The sequence below is a fragment of the Dasypus novemcinctus genome, chromosome 1 (assembly GCF_030445035.2).
Source record: "Dasypus novemcinctus isolate mDasNov1 chromosome 1, mDasNov1.1.hap2, whole genome shotgun sequence".
In the NCBI taxonomy this organism is placed as follows: domain Eukaryota; kingdom Metazoa; phylum Chordata; class Mammalia; order Cingulata; family Dasypodidae; genus Dasypus; species Dasypus novemcinctus.
This window is the reverse complement of record NC_080673.1, coordinates 23,661,925-23,677,484: the sequence shown is the minus strand read 5'-3', so window position 1 is coordinate 23,677,484 and position 15,560 is coordinate 23,661,925. Positions and strand designations below refer to the sequence as shown.

The 15,560-nt window shown below is 33.1% G+C and overlaps 1 protein-coding gene and 1 pseudogene across 4 annotated transcripts in view; one reads left to right on the top strand and one right to left on the bottom strand.

The window, feature by feature from the left end:
• The window catches only part of SPOCK3 (SPARC (osteonectin), cwcv and kazal like domains proteoglycan 3), a 542,360-nt gene that overhangs the window by 6,561 nt on the left and 520,239 nt on the right, over window positions 1–15,560 (bottom strand). For 2 of the 4 annotated variants that reach the window (XM_004482191.4, XM_058310073.2), the window contains exons 8-9: window positions 10,007–10,228; window positions 1,401–1,463 (exon numbers count right to left, since the gene is read on the bottom strand). In XM_004482191.4, the coding sequence (XP_004482248.1) occupies window positions 1,401–1,463; window positions 10,007–10,228 (285 nt within the window). The remainder of the gene's footprint in view (window positions 1–1,400; window positions 1,464–10,006; window positions 10,229–15,560) is intronic. The other 2 variants (XM_058310106.2, XM_058310151.2) reach the window with 1 other exon arrangement.
• Window positions 2,168–2,357, top strand: LOC111761541 (small nucleolar RNA SNORA73 family; annotated as a pseudogene).

Here is a 15,560-nt window from a genome sequence, read left to right as displayed (position 1 = left end):
TAACAGCAATTCCCTTTATATTACATAAGAAAAATAAAGGTTACTCTTCCCAAATAGGCACTAAATACATTTTCTCTCTTTTGTGTAACTTCAAATAATCAAAATCTAAATTTTAATAATTTGTCACTAATAGACCTTGATTAAATTTAAAATACATTTCAGATTAATTTGAATGGCTTTTCCCTTGCATTGGGTTAATATTGGATTTGTGTAGACAAACGAACCTACTAAGAATGTATTATTTCAACTTAGCAGATGTAACACCTGGTGCATATTAAAAGAGAGTAAAGCCAAAACATGGTACATTGCAGCTTTTACCTTTAGTATTTTTTTTGCATATAAAAATATTTTATTTCAAGCTATTAGGCTTTTAATTTTGTATAATGGGAAATAAAGAATTTCAAGCTATATTAGTAATATTCACATTGAAACATGGAACACTGCAATTTCAAACTTAGCACATAATAAAATAACATGATTAATATGTAAATTTATGTGCCTCTAAATACTCAAGTACATTAATATACAGGAAAAACATTGCACATGTGAGGTCTTGGAATGGATCCTGAAATGGAAAAAGGACATCAAAGGAAAAAAAATTCATGAAATGCAAATAAAATCCCTAATTTAGATAGCATTTTAGCAAAGTTAATTTCTTTGTTTTGACAAATGCACCATGGTTATCTAGTATATGGTAAGATATTAACTTTAGGGGAAGCTGGGTGAAGGATATATGTAAACTATTTACTATCATTGCAAATTTTCTATGAATTTAAAATAAACAGTGAAAATTTAGTTTAAAATTTGTACATTTAAAAGAATATAAAATAATCACATGTAATAGTTTAACAACATTCAAATATTTCACGCTTTGGATGAAAATAGTAAATATCTATCTCCTATCTATCTATCTATCTATCTATCTATCTATCTATCTATCTATCTTTCTATCTAATACATTTACTTACTAGAAGTAAGCTAGTTAAAATTACTGATAAAACACTAAAATGTCTTCAGATTTTCTTGAGAAACTCCGGGTACACTTTCACCATATCTCTGCTCTCAATAGCAAATAAATTTTTTCCCATCAATTCTTGATTTGTTAACAATAGAATTAGAATTGAAGTTTCTGCTCATGCTTTAATTTTAGCATTGTTTGAATCTCTTTTTTACTTAATAACTTTCAAAATGAACATTATATTAGGGTAATAAAACAGACATAACTTTCAATGGGTAAGGTAATAAAAGTAAGTTTAATGGCTTTCAAAAACTTCATAAATTTTGTTGCTGAAATTTAGTGCAGTCTATCTATGTTGGATTAATATTGATTTTATGTTGCTGTTTCCCTGGGGTTATTTATATAAGCAATAAAGCCTTCAGAAGAATGATCTATTACTCACCGAGGAGTTTCGTTACCCCTTGCCTCTTCTGAATTTTGCTAAGCTCCGTCTGGCAAGGTGGGTCTGCAATGACATTAAAAATGTTACTTCTAGGATCATAGTTAAACAAAGAAAGTATAATTTTTATGTTATCAAACTTCAGTTAGTCTTTACATGGCTTTAGGTGACAAATATTAATTGATCTATTAATGGAAATATGTACATAAAATTGATCTATCAATGGAAATACATACAAATATTACTGATTTACTAATTATTAATATTAGAACATTTCAGTTTTCCCCTGTTGGACTGCTTAGGTGGGGGTAAAGGATCTTATACTCTTATAATCTAAAATGCTTCTTTATCTTCACTTCTAAAAGGTCTATCAGATCAGTAACATAAACCCTATTGATTGACTGATTATGTTTTCCCATAATATAAATAGTTTCTAGGATATAGAGAAATAACCTTGATTTACGAAAGTAATCCATGAAAAGATTAATGCTCCTTTAAAGTTATATCAGTGGCACTATTATAAATTTTAATACAGCATAATGTCAACAAATCTTGAGCTTTTCAACCAGATGCTTTAAGTATATGCACAACTGGGAAATAGGAGGTACTATACAGTAAATTATGGTAAGTTGTCATTTTAAAAATATCTTAAAACACTTTAACCAATTTAGAAATCAGTATTTTCCTACTTTTACAAACTCAGCCACTTAATGCCTGACTTGTGGAAAGAACAGTGAACTTCTAAATCAAAAATATATTCCAAAATGGATACCAGGAGGTCACGCTCCCTGGCCTCTGTCCAGGTGCGCCGGGGAGCACCCGGCTCAGCGCAGTGAGGACAGTCCCACTCCACAACCGGGCAGACGAAGCCGGGCTCTCGAGCCTGCACCTGTATGTTCCTACAGCTTCTCAGAGTCCTATGGGCAGTGACCGAGGAGACAAACCATGTAGGAAAGAGTTCTCTCGAGCATCCCAATCTGGATGTAGGGTCAGTTTACCACGTGTCCAAGAGAGGTGTGCATTGTCTTGTTTTTAATCTATTGGTGAATTGTATTTACACTTTGTACCTTTGTTCCACAGAATTCTCAAAAGAATTCCAAAATACCTCAGATTTGAGGAGAGAAGAGGAGCAAAGCCTTGACATTGAAATACGAGGTGGGAAAGTAGATGCTATACTATCTTGAAGATGATCATGGAGGGTTTGAAAATTGGCACACATATCTCCATGTTTGGCTTTTATAAAGACTGAGTAAATCAAAGAATTCCAGTCTTAAAGACAGAATCATAGGAATTGGCTATAAATGCAAATTTTCCGGTCACCCCAAAACCATATACCAGTTTTAATATCTAATGTACTAAATAATCCATGTATTCTGAGAATAAGAGCAAGGTAGATTAGCCTATTAAACAACCGTATTTATGAATTCAAATAAGGATAATTTTGAGATAAAAAATATTTTGGATTTTATTATTACAAATATTATTCTTACCTGGAAACAATTCGATGTATTTTATACTCATATTCTAAAAATTGCTATTAATGAAATCTGCTACATGAAAACTGCATCATAAATCATTAAACTGGTACCTATTTTCCTTCACTACATTTTTTTCGAGAAATAGAAGGTATAATTAATTCAAATGATTTTCAAATCACTTAATTTACCAACCTCATGAAATTCAATGATAAAATTTTGATATAAGTAGTATAGTAAAATAATGGAATGAGGAAGGATACTTATTATTATATATTTTATAGTTTACTATCTGATGCCAAAAATGTTAACATCTTGTAATATCAAAAAGGGATGAAAACTTAATTTGTTTGAACAGCTTGAACCTTATTGTTCTACTTTATTTTGAGATTGGTAAAATTGTCACTGTTGTTTTCCAAACTATCTTAGTAATATCTGGAACTAAATATTAAAAGAATAGGAATCAAGATGGCTAGCATGAGATTATAAAATAAACATTTTAAAATTTACAACCTTCAGATACGGCATTGTAGAACCAAGGGGAAGAGTTTTGGCTGAAATTTCAAGACTATATTGAAAACAGTTCTTTTAGTTGCTATGGAGCAGTTATCAGGGAGTAGAAGTATTTGTTCTTACATGTTCACCACTGGGTTGCTTGAAATTCCAGGTACATTTAAATTTGACTCTTTATTAGCAATCTCCCTAAAAAAGCCTGATTTTACACCTCAGTAACAGCGCTGAGAGCACTGTGTTGGGGAACACCTGGAGATTTCAAGGAGAAAACATGACAGATTAGACTGTTCTATTGGTAATATTTGCTTTTAAAATATTTTCTCCCTAATATTTATGAGCCAGCTCCGTAAGTCTACTCTGTATGTTGTTACTCCTGGAGCGCTTAATTGAGTATTTCTCTATCAGTTAAGCCAATGCAAAGGTCTGATCTAGACGACAGGGTAGTTAGCAACCTAATTAATTGCATGGAGGTTTAGACACAGTTAGACCACGGATATTCAGCTTAGGGTATGGTAACAGCTTCATATGACAAGATTTTTATATTCCTTAATCTACTTATTAACACCATTTCAATTTTAATCCTGGATTTTATATACTTAAGACTTGGATGAGAAACATGAATTGATAAAATGTAAGATGTAATTTAACCATGGAAATTTACAATGAAATATTCCAAACTAAATATGAGAAAAATAAAAAGAAATTTACAAAGCGTATCAAGACACTTTTGAAAATAACATTTTTCTTCGTATGTTTTACTTTCTGGACGTCAAAACTCAAATATAAAACTACACTGGGGTCATTCAGACATTATTCATATGAGGAACTGATCCTTTTCAACACAACATTAGCAATGCACTTTTATTTTCCCACATAATTCTGAACTGAATAAAGTACCATAAGGAAGAACAGATAAAATAAATATGTTTATATAGTTACTAAAATATAAAAGCATTTTCTACAACACTTGTCATTAGTCATTTCTAGGAAGTCTGTGTTCATTAGCCTTCAAATACATATAGAGAATATAAAGTCAAAACTGTAAAGCAAGTGCATGTTATGAGGGATACTAAATTAAGCCCTAAATTGGTAACACATAGCCACACGAGCTGTGTACTGCACAGTTCCTGGGAGCACTATTTACTTACAATAATAATGAAAGGCACCCTGGAGTGTACAACAAGGTGTTTATTTTCTTTTCTCCTCCATATTTTCTGGCTCATACAGCCTCTCACAAAATAGCTGTACCTGAACAAGTTCATTAGATTAATTTCATCCATGTAAATTTCAAATATTCATAATAACAAATGGAAAAGTCTCCTTATTTAATGCCCTTTATTCACTAGGGAAAACATTGCCTTTTAAAATTACTAAATCCACTGGACCCATACTTTGATCTCTACTTACAGATTATATGTATAAATAACCTCTGAAAATATTATCCATTTTTTTCCTGAGAAAAAATTATTAGATATTGGACACATTGTTTATTGACATTAGACTTGCTGATGTTACCTGTGTGAGTAGGACCTGCCAACAGTCTATATATAGAGAGACTATATATTCTGAAAATATATGTAAATTCTGAAAATAACATTAAAACTACTTGGAGACAGAAACCAAGGACTCTAGTTTCAAATCCTCGTTCCTTCACTATTCATATTATAAGTTAAAGTTGAGATCAAGAACCTTCAGTTCTTAGCCATAAAATGAGAATAATAAATGACTTTATGTATAGGAAAGACAACATGGTTATGAATAAAAATTTTCTTTCTCTTCCCCTGTTTATACACAAGAGGAATTTAAATAAAAGTAGCAATTAATAATTGATTTTTTTAAGGCTGGAGGCTTAGAACAAATAACATATAATTAACATTTGAGATATCCTAAATCCCAAATTATTATTCATCTTACACCCTCTTTCAGGATTGCTTAGAATAAAGAATTCTTGAAACCACAATCTGTATATTTTGCATTAACAGCCATGATTTCAGAAAACTCATCATAGAAGGAAATTTTTATTTGAGTTATGTTTTTTCTCAAACAGCTCCAGTGTCACTTTTGTGACATTTTACATTTTCAATCTCATTTGTCAAACTTTTAAAATTAATCATAAGTTCATATTTTTTAAATATATTTTTGAATATGCCATTGCTTTCTTTTCCATTTATATTCCTCCACTATACAACTATAGTCTTATACTGCAGGTTTAAATCAATCTTGATTAAATCAACTACCATCCTATTCTACTTAAAATTATAATAAATTTGAAAATGGTCTGTATTATTAAATGAATATACAGGAAAAACAAACTTTTTCATGAGGTGAAGCATTGGACAAAGTTTTAAACTAATGGCTATTCTTTATGAAATTATTTATTGAACTAAAAGTATATGTAAAAACAAAGTAGTACCATAACACTAGTCTTCTCAGTTACCCTGACAGAATGTTTGCAACTCTTTTCCGGCACACTGAATTAATGAATATAATTAGCCAAACTTTCCTCAGCTTTTGAGGTGTGTATAAACCTTTGTACAAGTTTAGATACAATTTAGTAAATTGTTTCTGCCATGAATGAAATGATATCAGAGAATAAATCTTCATGTCACTAAAAGTTTTTGTGTATTAAATTTTTCTTGGAGAAGATATAGATTTACAGAAAAATCATAGAGACAAACAGAGAGTTCCCATCTACCCATCCTCACAAGCAAAGTAAGTTTTCCCTTTTATTTATACTTAGTATTACTGTGGTACCTTTGGTACAACTATTGAAGCAATATAATTATAGTTATACTGAGTATAAAGTTTTTAACACATTGAGAATACAGTTTAATACATGAAAATTACATAAAGTAAAATTTTACTTTTGGATCCTGTATTAGTCAGTCAAAGGGGTGCTGGTGCAAAATACCAGAAATTGGGAAATTGGTTGGTTTTTATAAAGGGTATTTATTTGGGATAGGAGCTTACAGATACCAGGTCATAAAGCATAAGTTACTTCCCTCACCAAAGTCTAATTTCATGTGTTGGAGGGAGATGGCTGCTGATGGCTGCAAGTGTTCTGGCTTCCTGGGTTCCTCCCTTCCAGGGTCTTGCTTCTCTCTGGGTTCAGGGTTCCTCTCGTCCCAGGGCTTGCTTCTTCCTGGGCTCTGGTTTCTCTTTTTCTGGGGCTGGCTTCTCTTTCCTCTGTGAGCTTACGTACCAGGGTTCGAGCTTAAGGCTTCAGCATCAAACTCCAACATCAAAACTCCAGCATCAACCCCCCACACACTCGTCCTTTGCCATGTCTTTTATCTGTGAGCCCCCACCCACCAAGGGGTGGGGACTCAATGCCCTAATGATGTGACCCAATTAAAGCCTTAATCATAACTTAATCACAACCAGGTACAGACCAGATTACAAACATAATCCTGTATCTATTTTTAGAATTCATAACCATGTCAAACTGATACAGGTCCTCTGAGCAGTCCTACAAACACAATTGCAAAATCCAAGAATGTACAAAGATGAAAGTATTTATTAATGTAGATGAAAGATTCAGAGTCACTCAGCATCTTTTCAAATGTTCATATTAAAACCTGCCATCACAACACGAGAAGTTAAAAATGGCTTTGTCATCAAAACACAAAAGTACTTGACTACCTATCTTTTAATGGCAGTTTACATAGATTTACTTCATTACTTTTTTATTCTTTAAATTATTGAAATATACACTAGCCATTAAAACAGGGATGTAGTTCTTCAGGATATTTCAATTACTAAAAAACACATATGTAACAGTAAAGTCAACAATGTACATTTGTGTATATGTATATACGATGTAAAATATTTTAATAGAGTAAACTTATTTTTTAGGTTTTGTTTAAAATGGTTTATAATTTTATATTTTTAATTTTTATTTCAAACTTTAAAATTTTTTATTTTATTCATTTTTAAAACCATCATTATTATATAATTTTCTTATTAATTGTATATGGTTATTTCATTGGCTTCCATTTTGAAGAAGTTTTGGATCACAGAAGGGTTACAACTGTGGCAAAGGAGAATCATTGGTATGGGGTGTCAGAGATTAAGAGATGAGAGATGCCTGGGAGCATATATATAAGGCATATAAATGTGTTCAAATGTTCATGGGGCATTGTCACAGTGGGTGGACATACACACAATAACCAAAGAATTATCAAATTCCCATCCTGGAGAGCTCTGCCACATTCTCTAATGGACAGCAAGAATCCCTTGAGTATAGGGGCAGTGACTAGTGGAGGGTGGACTATTGATGGGTCCTTGACTGTGATGACTTTAATGACTTCACTTATGAACCTTTACTTCTGAAATTGAAACTTAGCATAGTATTATAGGGAGCCTAAGCATAACCTCCTGGGAGTCTCCTTGTTGCTCAAATGTGACCTCTGTCTAAGTCAAAACTCAGCATATAAATGCATTACCTTCCCCCCAGCATGGTACATGACTCTCAGGGATGAGCTTCCCTGGCACTGAGGGATTACTACCAAGCACCAACTAGCAATTCAACTGGAAAAACACCTTGACCAAATGGGGAAAGGGGAAAGACAAAAGAATTTGTATGGCTAAGAGATTTCAAAGGGAGTTGGGAGGTCATTTCAGAGGTTATTCTTATGTATGTCTCAGCAGGAACTCATTGACTGCCAAAATAAATATTACCTCAAATAGCAGGGCTTCTGAGGGCTCTGGAGATTTCCAGACACTGTAGAAAGGGCAGAAGCTCAGGAGTTTGGCACCCTGCCAGTGAGCCCTACTTTGGAATTTATGCTCCCCAGTGTGGTAGAGTAGTTGTGTTTTCCCTACACATGGCTTTGTTTCCCCTCTATTTGAACCTATAGTTATTACTAGAGTTGCTAGTTGTAAGTTCAAGAGACTCTAAATCTTTGGGCTGTCCATGTGCCAGTTGGGCTCTGAATCTCAACAGACTTGCTCTCCAGTTCATTGGACTCACCCAGGACAAAAAACAAGGAGATCATGACTGACAACCATCTCAAGGAACAGAGAGACTCTGCAACTGCAAGCAAGAAAGTCTCATCCAGCTGTCCCATGGAATCTAAGCCCCCTCTCAAATTAGAGGTGGAGTGGGCATCACTATCACAGAATCTTCAGGATTGGGGAATGGACAATGGACTAAAGTAAACTTACAGTTGTTCTACTGTAGACTTCTTGTGATCCTAGAAATGGAAGGACTTTTATCACTGATGTGGAGACAGTGGCCACTGAAGTTCTGAGGGGAGGGAGAGGGAAAAATAGGTGTAATTTGGGGGCATTTTTGGGACTTGGGAACTATCCTGGATGACATTGCAATGACAGATACAGCCCTTTGTATAGCTTGTAATAACTTGCAAAAATGTGTTGGGGAAAATGTCAACTACAATGTAAACTATAATCATTGCTTAGTGGCAATGCTCCAAGATGTGTTCATCAGTTCTGGCAAATACATCACACTAATGAAGGATGCTGTTGATGTGGGAAAATGTGGTAGGGCTAGGAAGCAGGAATCCCCTATTTTTGTGTGTAACATTTAAGTAAAATAAATTTCTTTTAAAAAATAAAAATAAAAAGTATATTAGCCTGAGAAAGTGTTTTATACATCATTAAACAACTGTTGACTCACTACTAATCAATATATGAATAATCATTTCATCCCTAATTTCTAAGCAATTACTAATACATGAAAAAGTAATTAATATAGTAAAATGCCCTATATGAGATATATATAAAAAACTGAGAATTATTAATAGAGTCTGAGGTCGCTTTTTCTTTCCTTTGACTTCAAGAATTTAAAAATGTAGTGATAAGAGCAGTTGTATCACGTTAGACTAATTCCCAGTTGTTTTTTCTTAATTAGCCTCATAATTACCTAAATCTTTGTCTTCCTAGTTTATTAAAACTTTATTGTAATGTGAATTTTCTGGATCTATTTCCCCACACATACTTAATTTAAATTATCATGTCAATTGATTCTGTGAGCATGACTCCAATTTTACATTGTTTATATTTCTGAATAAAAAACTAGTATCCTTCCAACTCTTCATCTTGCTTCACCTCTTCTAGAGAATTAAGACACTTTCCTTGCAAGTAATTTTTTTTTAAAACTAAGCTATTTTGAAAAGTTTGAAAGAGAAAGTCATTTTAAAATCAAATGAGAAAAAAAAAACTTTATGGTAAATGCTGTGGTTCATTCAGCTCATTTAAGAAATTCACAAAATAGAACATTAACACTCCACAGTATAGTGATAAAAAATCCATTTATTTTACACCATGGGCAAAGCAGATAACAAATTAATTTTAATGATTATTTTTAATATCTATTTTCTCATATCTTGTTCTTTTCCACATAATGGAAACTATAATGAACCACATTAATATAAAGTATTAATTACTATTTTTCATTTTATTTAGAATATTTTGCATCTGTTGCAGAGTTATTGTGTTCAACACACTGTTTATTTGTTCTTCGACTAAATATTCAAATTAGAAAAATATCTACCCAAATGAATGGGGTATAATGCAGTGTAAATTTTGTATCATGAATGAAGAGATGTAATTTGACATGCAGGTCAAACTATTTGCATCTGTAAACATCTCATCTTTTACCTTGCTGTCTCTGGAAGCAGTAGCACCATTCATTGTTAGATATCAAACTGTCCTTGTATGTGTCACAGGAATTGAAGAATGCCTTGATACAATGTTCATTCTTATCTAGGTAAATGCTTCCCAGCTCTGACTGGTCCAGTAGCAGGTCATAGTTTGTATCAAGTCTATTAAACATCCAGCCAAGTGAATCCTTGCAAATTGGCAAAATACTGGTATCAAATCCTAAAAGGCAAAGGCAGAACATGATTATTTAACCCTGAGAGATGCCATCAACAGCAAGCAAATTATAGAAACATTATAGGCCATTAGTGTAGGGCACCAACTCAACAGAGAAGTAGGTCTTCGAATTCATCTTATTATTCTATTACAGACTTATTATTTTTCTAGTAATAGAAGGACTTTTATAATTGATATAAAGGCAGTAGCCACCAGAGTTTCTGAGGGGAAGGATAGGGAAGAAAAGGTGTAACATGGGGACATTTTCAGAACATTGGAATTGTCCTGCATGACATTGCAATGACCAATACAGGCCATTATACATTTTGTCAAAAACTATAAAATTGTGCAAGGCAGAGTGTAAAGTATAATGTAAACCAAATTCCATGGTTAGTAGTAATGCTTCCAAATGTGTTCATCAGTTGTAACAAATGTACCACACTAATGAAAGATATTGTTAATGTGGGAAAAGTATGGGATGGGGAGGGGCTGGGTTAAATGGGAATCCCCTATATTTTTAATGTAACATTTATGTAATCTAAAGATTCTTTAAAAATTAAGAAAAAATCATCTTGGGTAATTTGTTTTGAATTAATGTGCGGATAGTAACACCTAACCTGCAGTATAGTTATGAGGGTTAATTAAGCAATGTAAAAAGCAGCTGGCACTAGTCAGTTCCTAAATGGCAGTTACTGTTACAATGATTATATTAGCTATTATTTACAATTATTCTTATAGTCAAGTTTCTACTGAAGAAACAGTTTATCATGACATATATTGTATCCAATTTAGGTAAGTCTAATTAATTATATCATGTTAGTAAAGAAATAAAATTCATTTTCATTCAAGGAAATGAGAATGCCATTTGATCAAAAATATAATAAACACATAGTAATAACTTCAATAATGTTCTGTATCTTGATAGAACACTGGTAGATTGTGTTATTTCACATAACAATTCTGGACAAAGAAAGAATAACAATCACATAATTTACTTCGCTGTTCTGTCTTTTGCCTCCCCCAAGGTAACTTTTGCAATTGTAATTCTGTTATGATGGGAGACAGCAGAGTGCATTGGACAGGGACAGGCATACAGCAGACAGGTCTGAGTTTGTGTCCTGTGACACAACGTTAAAGATGGGATGTCAGGCGTGAGCCAGAGACCCACTAAGTTTCCAGCATCAGCTGCTTCGTCAGTATTTTGAATTATGACCCTTTAAATAAAGATTTACTTTGGACATTTCTTACTTTTCAAGTTTAAGCCAGCTTTCACAAGTATTTTGCTCTTCTGGCTTTGGTTTTATTTGCTATTTTCCACTCATTACAAGTGAAAGGAAGATAATAACTTAGTTAAGTGGCATGGATGACAGGGTATGTTTGGGATGAGGTTTTCTGAAAACTGAATATCAAATGGACTTAATCTTCAACAACAGGGTACGAATAGTAGTTTAGCTATTTATAAGTGGAATTCTCTCTTAGCTGTAGTAGTTAATTTTTAATTTTTGTCACACCAAATTTATTTGTTATACCAAATAGATTTAGTTTGCTATACCAAATCTATTTTGATAATTTTTGGTTACTGTACTTTGAGTTTTAGAATAATTGCAAATAAAGAAACAGATACTTAGGATTAAAAGTTACGTAGGCTCTGGCTCTAAATGTTTGGACTTGAGAAATTAATAATTTCTCTAGCTTTTTGGAAAATTTAATTAATTTATTCAGAACAGCATTTGGCTGTTTTTTGTATGCATCCCTGTGATAGGCAAAGGAGATACAAAAGTAAATGAGGTTTTTGAAGCATTTTCATAAAAGTGTAGAGAAAATACATATTAGTTTGCAATGTTTGCCTTTTCTTTGTAAAGTTGTTCATAAAATCAAAACAATTTCCCAGTCAAGCAAACAGCAAATGTGAATTGCATTATTTATTTACTTTCTAGACATTGACCTTGGATTTTGGGGTGCAGGATTGGAAAATGCAGATAAGACCACAATTCTCTTGGAGCTTTCTTTTATACAGCATGGTTTGAGATATTGGTTAAAGCTGTTCCCTAGCACAAAAAAGTTGTCCAATGCTTAGGGATTGCATAAGCAAAGCAACCTGTAGAAAACAAATATACTAGCTTCTCCAATGTCATTCAAAACAGCTGAGTTTTTGGTGTGAGCTTCCTATATGCTTTTGAGTCACATCCTCCCTTCCAATCTCTTTTTCTGGAGCAGTGGAGAAGCTTGACTGTGTGTTAACTGCCCTTCACTTTCTTATTGAGAATTAGGGAATCAGTTGGTTTCTTTCCCAAAATTAGCATTGAAGGCCTTAGGACAATCTTAAGCATGTTGAATACGGCTAAAGAAAGGGAGAAAGGAAAATGGACATCCAATTTCTAGGTGAAAAATCTCCTTAGCTTAACCTTGTCTCCTGGCCTTTGAAGGTGGGAAAAGAGCACTAGTGAAAGATAGTTGGAAATTCAGCCACGAGATAAAAGCATAAGGCTCCTCTGGGATCCACCTGAAGCCTGAAGCTGTCTCAGTGAGAAGTAAATGAGATATGAGGCTATAGGCCTAATAGTGCAAAGACACTGTTTAGAAAAATTGGGCAGAAGTCCAGCTTCACTATGTATGATTCACTATGTATGATTTATTGACTAGAGATGAGTGGTGGAAAGCAGTGGAGAAATATTAGAGCATAAAATGCCAGCAAACATACCCTGAATTAAATTGCAAATGGAGAATTACAGAAATGTTAAAAAAAGGGGGATGGCATGATCTGATTTATGTTTTAAATGGAACACATTTCTTGCCATTTGGATTATATGGGTAAAAGTGTGCAAGATGGGAGAAAAGCAGGGAGTCACTGAGATAGTCCAGTAAGATTCTTAGTGTTGTTTGTTTTTGTCTTCACAATTGCTTTAGTTTTCTTGGGCCAAAATTAGTCTTTAAAATATAGTTTTAAAAAATCATTTCTGCCAAGACTTGACAATTATAGCATTTTGACATTGCTTACAAATTCCAAAAATAGATATTGCATTATGTTTGTAAACTGGTCTGTCTGAGGTTTCACTTTTACTTGATTAAATTATGATTAGGGCCTTGACTGGGCCATGTCAGTAGGGCATTGAGTCCCCTCCCTTGGTGGGTGGGGACTCAGATAAAAGACATGATAAAGGACAGAGTTGGGAGTTTTGAGCTGGAGCCCAGAAAGTGAACACACAGGAGAAGAACACAGGAATAGACACCACTCCTTAAGCACAGCAGAAGCTCTGGGGAGAGAGACAGAGCCTTTCACCTAATAGTCTACAGCTGGCTTTTTGGAGAGAGCACCCAGGAGAAACGGAGCCCCAGGAAGAGAGAGACGCAAGAAGGCTGAACCCTTGCAGACTTTGGCAGCCATCTTTCCCCCACATGTGGCAATAGTCTTTGGTGAGGGAAGTAACTTATGCTCTATGGCCTGGTAACTGTAAGCTTCTACCCCAAATAAATATCTTTTACAAAAGCGAACAGGTTTTGATATTTCACATTAGTACCCCTTTGGCGGACTAATACAACAATGTTCCAGGTTAACATCCTTGCAATTATCAAGACACTCTTCCATCTTTTTATATTGTTTATTCATACAGTATGAAAGAAAAGAATCCTTAACCTTTTGATAATTTTTGTTGCCTAATTTGAGAAGAGCTTACTTCACAATGCAGACATCATTGCAGAACAATATATCTGAAAATATGACATGCAGAGATATATAACAATATTTAGACACAAGGAAACAAAGAGTTTACCATTCATGTTAAAAATACATGAAATTCATATAGAGTACCTGCCCAATGAACAATTTGGTTAAATCTGATGTAGTAATGTATATTGAAAGAAATGCTAAGGCATTTGATTTGGCCTGGATTCTGCCACTACCTTGCATTCATTAAATTATTTAATATTTCCAGGTTCTATGTTAATATTTAGATAATGGAGGGATTTTTAAAAATAATCTCACCATTTTCCTTAAGAAAAAAAATACAGCATGTCCATGGTTTTGCTATTTGGACAATTTCCTTATACAAAAATACTGAGTTACACTAGCTGTCAGGATACCTAGTAACAGAAAAAGACTAGAAATAAAATGTCTTTGATATTTTCAATTAAATATGTATTTTTCAGATATAGTTTTGTTGAAGCTACAAATATAAAATAAAATCAATTTGGAAAATTGTGTTTTTCCTTATTTTATCTTGAATTTTGGAGCAATAGCTCATATTTTGTGAGTTTAAGTGTTCTGGGACAATGCTATCATATAGGCATAAACTATTTTATTTTATATGAATCTGAAGTAGTGGAATAATCAAGCTATTTCCATAAACAGTGGAATTTAAATATTAAAGCATTAATAGATCAATTCAGAAAAGTAAAATAATTTAATTAACAATATAAATAATGGAAATAAATTTGTGATTAATCGACAAGATTTTCAGTCTTCTTATAATGCCAGTTATGGTTAAGCAGATATAATATATCTCTTTGAATGCTGTTTCTGAGTCAAAGTGGTTTTGAAAAATAGAACAATAGAATTAAGTACCTCCTGCCAAAATATACTTTGAAATCAACCTTAGAGCATGAATTTTCTAAGCTCTCACTGAGAACAACTCACAAAAGCTAGAGTTCAATTAATTTAATTTATCTATCATTTACAGTTAACCTTAAGGGGTAACTTTGACTGGATTCTGTTTCCAATCACTGATGTCAACATCAAACTAATCTGATAGGTGCAAATTTTCCACATTTGAAATTTATAGGCATGTGAAGGTCTCCTCCTCCTTTTCTAAATTTAATACAGCTTAATGACTATTCTTCCTTTTATTTAGTTACGTGTAAGTTTGTTATACATTTCCCTTTTTTGGTTAATCAGTGTTTTTCAAATTTGGGGGTCCATGATTAAATACTGTATCATTCCTTCATGTATAATTTGTTAAAATAAACATTTTTTCACCTGTGTAATTGCAATATAAAATACAAAAAATAAACAAATAGAAAATAAAATGTTACATATTGCTTTTTTATTGGCTAGTGTATGATTTGAAGACTGTTGCCCCGCATAGGATCATTTCCTATATTAAATCAACATAGATACTTCTGTTTTTTGTTTTGGTTTTTGGGGTTTTTTTTTTGGAGGAGAGGTGAAACACAATTATCAGAACTTGGAGTTTATTCTTTCTTTTACACAAAGGAAGGGGGAGGGTGACTAGCGACTGGAATGTTCTCCTCTTGTTCTTTGCAAAAAATAGGAAAAGGCTGACCCTTATCCACTTAATTTGATTCCCTTCAGAAATGATGACAAGGTTTATCCAGCCTACTG